The following is a 13,988-nucleotide window of genomic DNA, read 5'->3' as shown; positions in this document are numbered from 1 at the left end:
CATTCCTCCTCCCCCACCCAGCGTGATTGATCTCTGCTTTCCCCATCACAGCGTGAGCTCCGTGGGGACAGGGTAACAATGGCCTGTTTTTGACACTCTCGTTCCAGTACCAAGGACAGAGCCAGCCCATAGTAGGTGCTCAGTAAATACTGTTTGCGTAGGATCAAGTGAATGCACGTATATGTGGCAAAGTATATGCAGAGTTGGCCTGTCGTAGGTGCTCAGTAAATGTTGGTCGCTTAGGATCGAATGAATATATTCAGGGGCTTATCACAAAGTGGGAAACTGAGGCTCAAGAGCGGATGCGTCGCTTGCCCAGGCAGCCAAGTGAAGGCTGGAGCCAGGTTCTAATCCCGAGTGCCGGCACTTTCTGAAGCCTCTGTCACTGCTTCATTCATCTCCCTCCCCGGCCATCCCCCCTCACCCAACACAGTGCCTGGCACAGACAGGACTTGATAAATGTGTATTTGTTGAAGGAATGAATGAATATGTGTGTCTCTTGGGGAGCGGGGGAGGCGGGCAGCTGGACCCAGCGTCCCAGGCCCCCAGCCCCCTCCTCCCTCTGGGAGCCCAGAGGACAGACCCCCAGCCCCCTCGCCTCGCAGGACCCAGGAGTCCAGCCGCCCTCCCTCCCCGGCCCTGGGTCCCCCGGTCCTCCCGCTTCCGGCTTCCCAGCCAGTCTTTCCTCTTTCAGGCTCCGACGGAAGGCCGGGTTTCCGGGGGGAAGGCTTAGGCGGTGACACCGAGCCCAGCCTCCTCCTCCACCCCCCACCACGCTCGGGCCCCCTCCCTCCCCGCCACCACCGTCCGCGTTCGGCCGGCCGCGGGGAAGGAAGAAAGGAGCGAAGGAGGCGGAGGTAAGATCCCGGCGCCGGCGACAGGGCCGAGCCCCAGGTCTCGGACTGAGAGAGCCTCAAGGCCCTGACCCGCGGCCCCGATTCTGCTGATCGTGACCGCGGGGAACCGCAGGCTCGCCCGGAGATCGGCCTCCCTCGGGGACCCAGAGCCCCCGACCGCCGGCGGCCTTCCTCCCGGGCCCGGGTCCGGCCCTCGGCCTCTCCTCCCCGGAGAGTTCCAGCAGCTGAGTCCCCAGCCCCTCCTCTGCCTTGTCTTAGGAGCCCAGCCCCCTCCCCAGCCCCTTCCTCCTCCGGGACCCAGGAGTCCACAGTCCTGCACACCGGAGTCTAGCTTCCCCCATCCCGTCAAGTCCCAGACCCGGGGGTCCCAATCCCCAGCCCCTTCCTCCGTCAACCCCAGAAGCCCTGCCCGGCCCCAGCCCCCTCCCCGCTCAGAACAGGAGTGTGAACCCTCCTGCTCCCTGGCCTCTCCCAGCCCCTGGCGTCTGGGCACACACTCCATTTCCCGGCCTCCGGCTCCCACTCCCACCCCCTGCGCTCGGGCCCCATGGGCTGGTTCCCAGCCCCTCCCAGACGTTCAACTCCGGGCGCCCTGGAGCAAAAGCACTTGGCTGACTTTGTCTCCCTCTGTGTCTCCTCTTCTGTCTGTATCTCTGTCCTGTTGCCTCTGTGTGTGTGTCTCTCTCTGTCTTTCTCTACTGCCGCCCACCACGGTTTTCATTATCTCTGCCTCTGGGACTCTAAATCTCTGTTTCCTCTTCTCTGTGTCTCTGCCTGTCTCTGCTGGGTGTTGCCCCCCTACCCTCCACCTGTCACCGTCCTGTCACCATCCCGTTTCTCGTCTCTGCATCTTACTTCTCTGTGTGTCTTCTCTCTGTCTTTTCCTGTCTCTGTTCCCTTCTCTGTCTCTGATCTCTCTCCACCTGTCTCTCCATCTCTCACCTCTACTTCTCTGTGTCTCTCATTTTTGTCTCTGTCTCTCATCTCTCATCTCTCTGTCTCCCCTTTCCCTGGTGGAGTATCTGACCCTCTGCCTCTCCATCCTGCCTCTGTCTCTGTTCCTCTCTCTGCCACACCCAACACGCCTCCCTTTATTTCTGCACCCCCCATCTCTCCATCTCGCCCCTTTCTCCCCACAGGCATGGATCCGCAGCCCCCTCCACCCGCCCAGGGCAGCCCACCTCACCGTGGCAGAGGCCGGGGCCGGGGCCGAGGCCGTGGCAGAGGCCGTGGCCGTGGCAGGGGGGGCGCTGGAGCCCCTCGGGCACCCCTGCCCTGCCCCACCTGTGGCCGCCTCTTCCGCTTCCCCTACTACCTCTCCCGGCACCGGCTGAGCCACTCGGGCCTGCGGCCCCACGCCTGCCCCCTGTGCCCCAAGGCTTTCCGCCGGCCTGCCCACCTCTCCCGCCACCTACGTGGCCACGGGCCCCAGCCCCCGCTGCGCTGTGCCGCCTGCCCCCGAACCTTCCCGGAGCCAGCCCAGCTCAGGCGCCACCTGGCCCAGGAGCACGCAGGCGGAGAGGTGGAGCTGGCCATCGAGAGGGTGGCCAAGGAGACGGCCGAGTCCAGCTGGGGCTCGCAGAACGAGGCCGTGGAGCAGCCCACCACGGCGGCAGCAGGGGCAGCGGAGGAGGAGGGGGCAGCGGCGGCGTGGCCCGAGACGTGGCCTGCAGGGGAGCCGGCCACGCTGGCTGCCCCCGCGAGCGCCACCGAGCCCCGGGAGTCGGAGTCAGAGGAGGCCGAGGCCGGGGCGGCAGAGCTGAGGGCCGAGTTGGCGCTGGCGGCCGGGCGGCAGGAGGAGAAGCAGGTCCTGCTCCAGGCCGACTGGACGCTGCTGTGCCTCCGCTGCCGCGAAGCCTTCGCCACCAAGGGCGAGCTCAAAGCGCACCCGTGTCTGCGCCCCGAGGGCGAACAGGAGGGTGAAGGGGGGCCACCGCCACGCCCCAAGCGACACCAGTGCTCCATCTGCCTCAAGGCCTTCGCCAGGCCCTGGTCCCTGTCCCGCCACCGGCTGGTCCACTCGACCGACCGCCCTTTCGTGTGCCCGGACTGCGGCCTGGCCTTCCGCCTCGCCTCCTACCTCCGCCAGCACCGTCGCGTCCACGGCGCGCTCAGCCTGCTGGCCCCGCTGCCCGCAGCGGGCAAGAAGGACGACAAGGCCTCGGGTGCACGGAACTCAGGGAAGGGGCCGGATGGGGGCGACGGGGCCGAATGTGGGGGGGCCTCGGAAGGGGGAGAAGGCGGGCAGAACGGAGGGGACAACGCCCCGGCTCGGCCCCCAGCCGGGGAGCCCCGCTTCTGGTGCCCCGAGTGCGGCAAAGGCTTCCGGCGCCGGGCACACCTGCGGCAGCACGGGGTGACCCACTCGGGGGCGCGCCCCTTCCAGTGCGTGCGCTGCCAGCGGGAGTTCAAGCGGCTGGCAGACCTGGCCCGCCATGCGCAGGTGCACGCCGGGGGCCCGGCCCCACACCCGTGTCCGCGCTGCCCGCGACGCTTCTCGCGCGCCTACAGCCTCCTGCGCCACCAACGCTGCCACCGCGCCGAGCTGGAGAGGGCCGCAGCCCTGCAGGCGCTCCAGGCCCAGGCCCAGCCATCGCCACCACCACCCCCACCGCCCCAGCAGGCAGAGCAGGGGGAAGAAGGGCTTCCACTGCCTGTCCTGCACATCAAGGAAGAGCCACCCTCTCCGGGGACCCCACCCCAGTCCCCGCCTGCTCCCCCTGTCTTCCTCAGCGCCTCCTGTTTCGATAGCCAAGACCACTCAGCCTTTGAGATGGAGGAAGAAGAGGTAGACAGCAAAGCTCACCTGCGTGGTCTGGGGGGCCTGGCCTCCTGACCCTCCACCCACCTTCTGCCGCTGTTTGAGACCCCCAGTTTGCAATATGGAGGAGGGAAGTTGAAGGAGAGGCACCTCCTCTGTCTACCCACCCCTCCCCTTCAAGCCCTTGACACTAAGGAGAGGGGGGCCCTGGACCGCCCCTCCCTCCCATGGCCCCTCCCTCACCCCATGCTGGTTAGGAACCGCTCACCCCAACACGTGTCTTAAGGCAGGACGACTTGGAAAAGGAGTCACAGGACAGAGGGACAGAGCCTGGTGGGGATGCCCCCGCCTGCCTGTCCCCATTATACACACTGGACACCATCACCTCTTTGGAACTGCCAGACCCTGGGGGTCCCCAGTGAGCAAAGGTCTGTCCTTGTCCCTTTGTCTGTCTGTGAATAAATGTGAGTTCGTGACACCCGAGAGAGTGTGGCTGTCTGTAGAGATGGGGGGCTGGCTGAGGGGGTCTGGAGTGAGTCTGTATTTATTCAACAGGCTCTGAGCTTGGGTTCAGAGAAGGGAGGAAGGGTGCAGGTCCTCGCATTAGGAAGCACAGGGCCCTCAGCCAGGTGAGGAGTCGTGAACCCCGGGTTGAGAAGAAACAGGAGTGTGAGAAGATAGGTTACCTTTACCACTGTCCTGTGAAATCTGCGTCCGCTCATTCAGTAAAGTTCACCGTGCCCTCACTCGGTGTCCCGCCTGGTGCTGGGACCTGCGGGTACTGAGCAGGAAGTCATTCCTTTCCCCTGGAGAAGCTGGAGTTCTGGCGCTGCACTGTCCAGCAGAGCTTTTTGTGATGATAGAATGTTCTAGATCTCGGCTGCCCAATTCGATATCCACTATCCATACATGACTGTTTCCATGTAAATCTAGAATAAGTCAATACATTTCAAATAACTAAAATGAAATAAAAGTAGAAGTTTGGTTCCTCGGTAACACTGTCTCAAGGGCCTCACGTGGCCGGTGGCTGCCATGTCGGACTGAAGATCTAGAACATTGCTCAACGGTTCTGTGGGACAGTGCCGGCCCAGATAAACCGCTACGCAGTATAGCATCGGTACAGAAAGGGCTACCTACAGAGAGCCACGGGACGCTGTGACGGCAGAGCAAGAGTTGGAGGACGGGTTTCTCTGGTGATGAGACGTTTGACTTGAATGAAGACAGAAGGACCCAGACAGGAGAGGAGCGCTCCAGGCAGAGGGAACAACAGGAGCAAAGACGGGGAGGCGGGAGGGTGCCACACATTTGAAAAACCGCAAGGAATGGAGGGTAGCTTGGGAAGTTTCAGTTTCTACAAATCCTCTGGGTGTTGTTTTTTGCTTTGTTTATTTTGACCCATTTTTTAGTGGAGGGGGAAGGATATCTCCCAGCCAATCTTCCTTAAACCCCTTTCTCTTTCCTTCCCTTGACATCCTGCTTTCCCCACTTCCCCCAGCACCTTCCCTGGCTCTCTGTCGCCCTAGGCAAGTATTAAAAATAACAACATTGACCACGTAGGTGTCTTCGCACCTGCAAGAATAAACAAGGGAAAGGTGAGAGCATTCCCGTTTTCCAGGTCAGCAAGCTGAGACTACGAGAGGAAAGGTGGTTTCCCCGGTGTGACAATGACACCAGATGGATCAAAGGAGGGAGAGAGGGAGGCTGGGAAGATAGTGCCTGAGGGTCAAGGCCTGAGATGAAGACCTGCAGAGAATTCCCCCATCGATGAGTTAAGATGTCCTGGCTGAGTGCTTGGAACAGTGCCGGCATGTAGTTAGGCGTCAATACATGTTAGCTCATTTGATCATCACTGAGTTTGATTCCAGCGCTGGATGTTGGGGATAGCGTGTGGAATGAGACCACCTGGGCACCTGCCCTTGTGAAGCTGACAGACCAGCTCAGGAGATGGACTGTAATCAAATATTGGCACAAATAAATCAGGGCTACCAAATGAGATGGGTCCCCCAAAGAACTAGATCCCGTGAGAAGCTTTCACCAAACCTCGAGTGTCGGGGAGGTGGGAGGCTGGCGTATGCTTTTACTACTTCAGAGCCACTTCCTCTGCAGGAACTTCCAGGGGCTCCCTATTAGCATGTCGAAATGTGGGCCCCCATTTAGTGAGAGCCAGACACCTGATCGGCACAATGTCATGGATAGAACCTGTCAAGGGAGGGAAGGATAAAACCCCATTTATGGAAGGGACAAGTGGAGGCTTAAAGTGAAGAAGTCATTTGTCCTATTTCAATGTCACTACCACACATCGAGCCCTTCCCATTGCGAGAGTTAGTCGTGGGAAGGGCTAACGACAGAGCTTGGCATCGGTCAGAGGTTGTTGCTGTTGTTGCTCTGGCATTATTCTCACAGCGCGGCGTATGCGTGCTCTCAGCGAATCCTTGCGCCTCCCCATTCTCCAGGGGCAGAAACAGAACCCAGAGAGGTCTCTTGTTCCAGATCGCACAACTACGAAACGGCAGACCTGGGACTCGAACCCAGGCTTGGCTGGCTGCACACCCTGAGTCCTTAGCCAGGCCATGTCACCCTGACGACCAGCTCCCACCACACAACCCACTTTCAAGCTCCCTTCCTACACGCATCCCAGTCTCCAGGCCCGGAGGCCCCCACCCCTGCTCTGTGGGTTTGCCCACCACCTTCCCTCTACCCTGTGTGACCTGCTGCCTTGGGGGAGAAACGTTCCCAGAACAAAATACAGAACTGACAAAAAGAAAAGGGCCTTAGAGATGGAGCCTGGCTGTCCCATGTGTAGGTGAAAAACCTGAGGCCCAGGTTTGTAGGACAGACACAAGGAAATGGTAAAGTAACCAAATGATGACCATTATTGAAATAGCAGCGGTCATGTATGGAACCCTATCATTTGTCTTCGATATATTTTACATATATGATTGCAACCACATTTGTTAATAATAAAAAATACATTTCTTGAGTATTTACCCTATGTCTGTTTTTAAGGAGATCACACAGATTAGCTCATTTAATCCTCACAACAGCCCCATAAGATAGATACAGTTATGGGCTCTGTTTTTGTTTTCATTTTTGTTTTTCTTATGCATCTTTATTGCAGTATCATTGACATGTAGAATTCATCTGTTTTAAGTGTGCGATTCAATGATTTTTAATAAATGTACGGAGTTGTGCAACTGTCCCCACAATCCAATTTTAGAACAGTTCTATTACCGCAAGAAGATATCTCATGCCCATTACTAGTCATTTCCCATTCCCACCCCACGCTCCAGGCAACCACTAATCTACTTTCTATCTCTACAGATTTACCTATTCTGGACAGTTTATGCAAACGGAATCATGCAATATGTGGCTTTGGTGACTCTCCTCTTTTGCTTGGTATAATGTCCTCAAGGTTCATGCACATTGTAAAGTGTATCAGTACCATGGTAAAGTGTATCAGTATTTCATTTCTTTTTATAGCTGAATAATATTCCGTTGTATGGATAGACCACATTTTGCTTATTCATTCATCGGTCCATGGGTGTTTGGATTGTTTCCACTCTTTGGCTGTTTGAGTAATGCTGCTACAAACATGCATGTACCACTCTTGTGTGGGCATATGTTTTCATTTCTTTTGGGCAGATTTCTAGGAGCGGAATTGTTGGGCTGTGTGGGAAGTCTGTGGTTCGCTTTTTAAGAAAGTGCCAGACTGTTTCCCAAAGTGACTGCACCATTTACGGCCTTGCCAGCAATGAAGAGGTTTCCCTCCAGGCCCCGTTTTCCTCAGGAGGAAACCCAAGGGTGGAGATATGAACTGACTTAGCCAAGGCCACACAGCTAGTAAGTAGCAGAGCTGGACATGACCCCAGGGGTCATTGTTCCAAAGCCTGTGCTCTTAACCCTGACATATTCGTCCTTATCCCACTCATTCATTCACTCACTCAATCTTCCTAAAACTATTTACTGCGCCTCTACTATGTGCCGGGCACTGTCCTATGTGCTACTCACTTCAGACAGATTCTTCCCCATATGGGTCTTCCATTCTAGTGAAAGAAATCAGGCGAGAAGACATCAAGCAAGTAACTTAGAAAGCATCTTTCTAGGGGCCAAATGCAGGGGAGAAAGATGGTGCAGGACCAGGGAGGTGGAACTGCAGGTCTGCAGGAGAGAGCCCGAGTGCCAGGGGCAGGGCCCCGCTAGTGCAAAGATTCTGAGGCAGGAATGTGACCCGTGTGTTCAAGGAGCAGTGAGGCCAGCAAGGCTGGAGGGAAGCGAAAGAGGGAGGAAGGGAATGAGAGGAGAGGTGCCCAGGGAGGCGAGAGGAGCAAGGTCAGGTAGGGACTCCTAAGGACTCTGGTTTCTACTCCAAGGGAGATGGGGAGCCTTGGAGGGTTCCTGCAGAGGCTGCCAGAGAGACCGGAGGTGCAATTTCAGCCAGGGTGATCCAGGAGGGCCTCTGGGCTGGGGGAGACTTGATCCCAATGAGTCAGGGAGTTGAGCATGGGAAGTGCTGAGCTGGGGCACCCCTACTTTCCAGGGGGTTCTGAGGGGACCCTCACATGCCCGCAGACACCCAGAGATGAAGAGCTGGGCCTGCAATCCCAGCGCCCAGCCATCTGTTCTGTGAGCCGGAGCAGGCCGCCGCCTCCCGCTGCCCTGCTTCCAGCCTCCCTCTGGGCTTGGAATTCAGCCTCAGAGGCCAAGTCCTGGCACCTCCTCCAGCTCCTTATCTCACCACGCCCAGCACTGTGCCTGGCACAGACCCGGCCTCCATAAATATTTGCTGCCGCTCACCCGGCTGCTCCCAGCTTCCCCAGCCCCCACCACCCTCCCTTCGCACCCAGGAACCTGTGTCCAAGCTGTGTCCCGCCTTAGCAAATCAGCTCTCTGGTCTCAGGGAGGGAGGGGGATGTTCACGGAAGCAAATGTGGACCCAGGAAGAGGGAAGGGACCCACCTAAGGTCACCAGGAGATGGAGGGATCGGGGGGGAGAGGGAGAGGCAGGGAAGGAGACGGTCAGGTAGGGGGAGAGAGAGAGAGACAGGAGATACAGGAAGCTGGGCCACCTCCAGACTTCTAATAGTGGGATAATAACCGCAGCTACTATTTATTATCTCACCCATTCGCCAGTGCCAGGCACTTCACACACATTATTAACTTGTTTAATCTCCACAACTCTGTTGGTCCCTAGCACAAGCCATGCTCTCTCCTCTCACGGCCTTGGCAGGTGATTCCCCTCACCCGGAATAACCCCTTAGCCTTCCCTTCAGGCCCCCTTTAAATGCCCAACCCAAGACCTTCCCTACTCTCTTCTACACCTCATCCCTCTCCGTCAATCCCAGTCATGGGCAGAATTCTAAGACGGCCCCCAAGATCCCCGCTACATCCCTCAATCAGACGCTTCCCGGGGTGCTGCTCTGCAGGGTTCTGGCAGATGGAGTTAGGGTCCCAGATCAGCTGACTTTAGGATAGGGAGAGGCTCTTTGGTGGGCCTGGACTAATCAGGTGACACTTCAAAAGGAGCAATGTTTTTCCTGACGTGTGTGTGAGGCGGGATGCAACACAGAGGGATTCTCCATGGCTGGCTTTGAAGGTGGAGGGGGCCACGTGGCAGGCCATGCAGGCGGCCTCTGAAAACCGAGAGTGGGTTCTGGCCGACAGCCAGCAAGGAAATGGGAGCCTCAGTCCTGTGGCCACAAGGAACCGAATGAATTCGGAAGAGGACTGTGGGCTCCAGAAGAGAGTGTAGCCCAGTCAGCACCTTCATTTCAGCCTGGTGAGACTCCAAGCAGAGAACCGTCATGCCGCACCACTGCAGTCCCCAACCCCTGGGCCGTGGCCTGGTGCCAGTCCGTGCCCTGTTAGGAGCCGGGCCCGCAGCGGGAGGTGAGTGGGAGGTGAGTGAGCAGAGCTTCGTCTGTATTTACAGCCGCGCCCTTTCGCTCACCGTCCCCCGACACCGGTCGGTGGAAAAATTGTCTTCATTGAAACTGGTCCCTGGTGCCAAAAAGGCTGGGGACCTCTGCCAGACTCCTGACCCACAAAAACTGTGAGCTAACAAATGGGTGCTGTTCGGAGCTGCTACATTTGTGGAAATCTGTTATGCAGCACAGAACATGAATGCGGTCTCCCCGTTTTGTTTCCTTCCTGGCGCATACCATCAAAGCTGGCATCTTTATTTGTTTAAAGTGTTTCAAATCCATCAATCTGTGTTAGTTTCCTAGGGCTGCCACAACAAAGTAACACAAGTCAGGTGGCTTAGAACAACAGAAATTGTCCGACAGTTTTGGAGGCCAGAAGTCTGAGATCAAGGTGTCCCTCTGAAACCCGTAGGGAGATCCCTCCTTGCCTCGTCTGAGCTTCTGGTGGTTGCCAGCAATCTTCGGCCTGCCTGGGCTTGCAGCTGCCTCCCTTCAACCTCTGCCTTCATCATCACATGCATCCTCCCTGTGTGCAAGCCTGTGTTCAAATTTCCGCTTCTTATGTGCACACCAGTCATATTGGAGCAGAGCTCATCCTATTCCAGGACAACCTCATCTTAGTTACATCCGCAGCAGCACTATTTCAAATAAGGTCACATTCTGCAATGCTGAGGGTTAGGCCTGCAACATATCTTTTGCCGGGTGCCTGCAAAATTCAACCCATAACACCATCCTACCTGCACGTGCAACCTGCCAGGGTGCAAACATTGGCAGAGTTTTACCACTGGGGTCCTAGAGCCTAGGACATAATAGATGCAAAAAAAAAATTTTTTTTTTTTTTTGAGACAGAGTCTCGCTTTGTTGCCCGGGCTAGTGTGAGTGCCATGGCGTCAGCCTAGCTCTCAGCAACCTCAAACTCCTGGGCTCAAGCATTCCTTCTGCCTCAGCCTCCCGAGTAGCTGGGACTACAGTCATGTGCCACCATGCCCGGCTAATTTTTTCTCTATATATATATTTTTAGTTGTCCAGATCATTTCTTTCTATTTTTTAGTAGAGGCGAGGTCTCCCTCTTGCTCAGGCTGGTCTCGAACTCTTGACCTTGAGCCATCCACCCGCCTCGGCCTCCCAGAGCGCTAGGATTACAGGCGTGAGCCACCGCACCCGGCCTCAAAAAATATTTTGTTAAATTATTTGATGAATTATTTTTCTGGGCCACTTTCCTTACTGTCTCCTTCTCATTTGCTCTTCATTTTAGTTTATCGACTGGCCGTCCCTCAGCCCTCACTAGAGCATGAGGGTCACCATTGTGATCCCAGCACCTGATGTACAGAAAACACACAGCATTGTTCGGCAAATGAGTGGGGGGAGAATTGTAACCTATCCCACCCCCATTTCACAGAGGAGGAAACTGAGGTTCAGAAAGGTCAAGTGACTTGTTGAAGCTCACAAAGGGAAGTGGTAGAGAAGGTTTCAGTCAAGACTGACTTAATTATCAGTGCCTGTTCCAATAATAATAATAATAATGGCCAATAGCTAACACTTACATAGTACTTACTACGTTGAAGTCCTTTATATGCTGTGGTGGGCAGCTTCCAACGCAGGCCCCAATGACCCCTGCCTCCTGGTGTTCACATTCATGAGTAATCCCTTTCCGCTGAACGTGGGCTGGACCTATTGACTCCTGATAAATAGAATAGGGGAAAAGCAGTGGATGTCACTCTCAAGATCAGGTTATAAAGGACTGTGACTTCCGTCTCTTGCTTCTCTCTCTGCCCCTCTCTCCCTCCTGTTTGGCTTCCTTGCTTTGATGGAACCAGCTGCCACGCTGTGGGCTGCCCTACGGAGAAGCCCCCATGGCACAGAACCGAGGGTGGCCCCCACCCGACAGCCAGAGAGGAAGTGAGACACTCAGTCCAACAGCCTGCTAGAAACTGACTCTAGACATGAGTGAGTTTGGAAGCAGATCTCTCCCCAGTCGAGCCTTCAGATGAGACCTCAGCCATGCTGCTACCTTGATGGCAGGCTTGTGAGAGTCCTTGACGCAGAGGACCCAGCTAAGCTGTGTCCCGCCTCCTGACCCAGAGAAATCATGAGATACAAAATGTGTGTTGTTTCCAGTGACTAAGTTCTGGAGATAAATGAATACACATGTATTTACCCATTTAATTTCCATAGCAAGCCTATGTGATTTATACTACTATTATCTTCATTTTACGGAGAAGGAAACTGAGGCATAGAGAGGCATAAATGTTTGTCCAAGGGTAGTAAGTGGCAGGGCTGGGGTGTAAAAGCAGCTAGCCTGGCTCCAGGGCTCATACTCCTAGCCACTGCACTGTTGTCGTTGTTGTTAAGTTGTTAAATAATGACTGCCGTTTGTCAAAGGCTTTCCCTTAACCAGTTCCTTCGCTTGGTTCTTTCCATGTATCTAGTCTTCATAGTCGCTCAACGTGATAAATCTTCATTTTCCTAGAATTATTTATATTTTTGAGTTTCAGTTGCAGAGGGTGGTGTTGATGGCACATCGAAATCATTGGTCCTTGTCACTGCCAAACTGCAGCCTGGCCAGGAGAGAGCTGGACCACCTAACACCTGCCTTTTCACATCTTTGAGTCACCTGCTAAAGCTTCCCCTTGGCTGAGCCCAAAGAAAAGCCAGATGGAGAACAGCCAGGACAGGTCAGGACCTTCCAGTCAGGACAGGTCACCTGGACAGAGAGGAGACTCGGATGGGAAACAGAAGGTAGCAGCATCTCCAGATTGCCTGTTCCCCACCACATACACGACGTGGCAAGGGGCTTGTGGGAAAATCTCTTGAGGGTGTGTACCCAGAAGAGGAATCAGACCCAGGGGTCGGGTCTCGCTTCCACTGAATCTTCCATCTCATTCACCAGTCTATGCTCCCTCAGCAGTGCCTCCGGGTCCCCATCTTCCCACACCCCCAACCACTTCCTGACGTCTGCCTATCAGATGGGTGTCAAATGGAGTCTCCCCGCAGTGGCTTACCAGGTTGCGGTGATGGCGGGCGCGGTCTGCCCCAGATGCAGGCGATGACGAGGGAGTTGGCAGCGGATGCCACAACAGCAATGAAACTGAACAAAACTTGGGCCGCTTTACACTTTCACCAAGTGCTGGCAATTGTCGACAACATCCGTGATAAAATATTCCTCCCTGAAAAATACCTTTTGTTGGCCTAAACATTTGCTGCTGCTGTTGCTGCCATTATCATGAAGTTTTGTTTTTTTTTTTAGACAGAGTCTCGCTTTGTTGCCCGTGCTAGAGTGCCCTTGCGTCAGCCTAGCTCACAGCAACCTCAAACTCAAACTCAAACTCAAACTCAACCTCAAACTCCTGGGCTCAAGCAATCCTCCTGCCTCAGCCTCCCGAGTAGCTGGGACTACAGGCATGTGCCACCATACCTGGCTAATTTTTTATATATATATTTTTAGTTGTCCAGCCAATTTCTTTCTATTTTTTCAGTAAAGACAGGGTCTTGCCCTTGCTCAGGCTGGTCTCGAACTCCTGAGATCAAACAATCCACCTGCCTCAGCCTCCAGAGTGCTAGGATTACAGGCGTGAGCCACCGTGCCCGGCCATGAAGTTTTAAATATATACAGATATGTTTGCATATATATGTGTATACATATATACATATACACAAATGTGCATATATACATAGATAATTAGTACATTTTTATTATTTTTAATTACTTATCCTTTAATAAGCATTGTATTACACACAGAAGTTAATTCAGACTCCAGTTGTACAGCTGGCCCCAACAGCAAGGACACGCATTCATTTTGGGAGGAAGTTCTTGAGGGTTGGACTCGTTCAAGGTCAATACATATGCAATTTTTGCCTCCAGTACCCGTGGTGGTACGCATTCCTGCTTTGTTGAAAATGTCATTTTTAAAAATAAACGTTGACAATGTAGTGATCGTAAAGACAAAGACACAGAGCTAGAGTAACTTCCATTCTGCCCTTCCACGGGGTCCCTGGGATTCGTATTTGTGTATAAAGTTTACAACATCAAAAACAGAGGGCCAACCGTGAGGTGCAATCTTTTAAGTGTGGTAAGTGAAAATTCTAGCTCATACCTAAGATATTTACTGAATGTGAATTAATACCTCTGAAATTGAAAAATATTCTTCTTTTTCCATCTCTAATTGTTTCAAACTAAAAAACAAATCTGGACGAGGATGACACATGATGACTGGAAATAGTTTTGTTACATAGAGGAGAGTTTCTCATGAAACTAAACATGCTCTTAGCGTACAGTTCAAAATCGAATTTCTTGATATCTGCTCAAATGAGTTGAAAACTTACGTCCACACAAAATCCCACCTGTGAACGTTTATAGCAACCTCATTCATAACTGTCAAAACTTGGAAGTAACCGAGATGTCCTTCAACATGTGAATGCATAAATCAGCCGGCGCACACCCCTGCAATG

The 13,988-nt window shown here is 54.3% G+C and overlaps 1 protein-coding gene across 1 annotated transcript; it reads left to right on the top strand.

The window, feature by feature from the left end:
- The first annotated feature begins 800 nt into the window (after nucleotides 1–800).
- ZNF579 (zinc finger protein 579) lies at nucleotides 801–4,103 on the top strand. Its single transcript, XM_012643063.1, has 2 exons — nucleotides 801–857; nucleotides 1,997–4,103. Exon 2 carries the CDS (start codon nucleotides 1,999–2,001, stop codon nucleotides 3,691–3,693), a length of 1,695 nt encoding a protein of 564 aa, XP_012498517.1. The 5' UTR covers nucleotides 801–857; nucleotides 1,997–1,998; the 3' UTR covers nucleotides 3,694–4,103.
- The last annotated feature ends 9,885 nt before the right edge of the window (nucleotides 4,104–13,988 follow it).

This window comes from Propithecus coquereli, unplaced genomic scaffold (assembly GCF_000956105.1).
Source record: "Propithecus coquereli isolate 6110/MARCELLA unplaced genomic scaffold, Pcoq_1.0 Scaffold193, whole genome shotgun sequence".
NCBI lineage: Eukaryota > Metazoa > Chordata > Mammalia > Primates > Indriidae > Propithecus > Propithecus coquereli.
Note: the sequence above shows the minus strand (reverse complement) of the source record. Positions and strands in the feature narration are given on the sequence as shown.

Coding starts and splice junctions, on each gene's coding strand:
- ZNF579 (XM_012643063.1), top strand. CDS start 1,999: ATGGATCCGCAGCCCCCTCCACCCGCCCAGGGCAGCCCACCTCACCGT.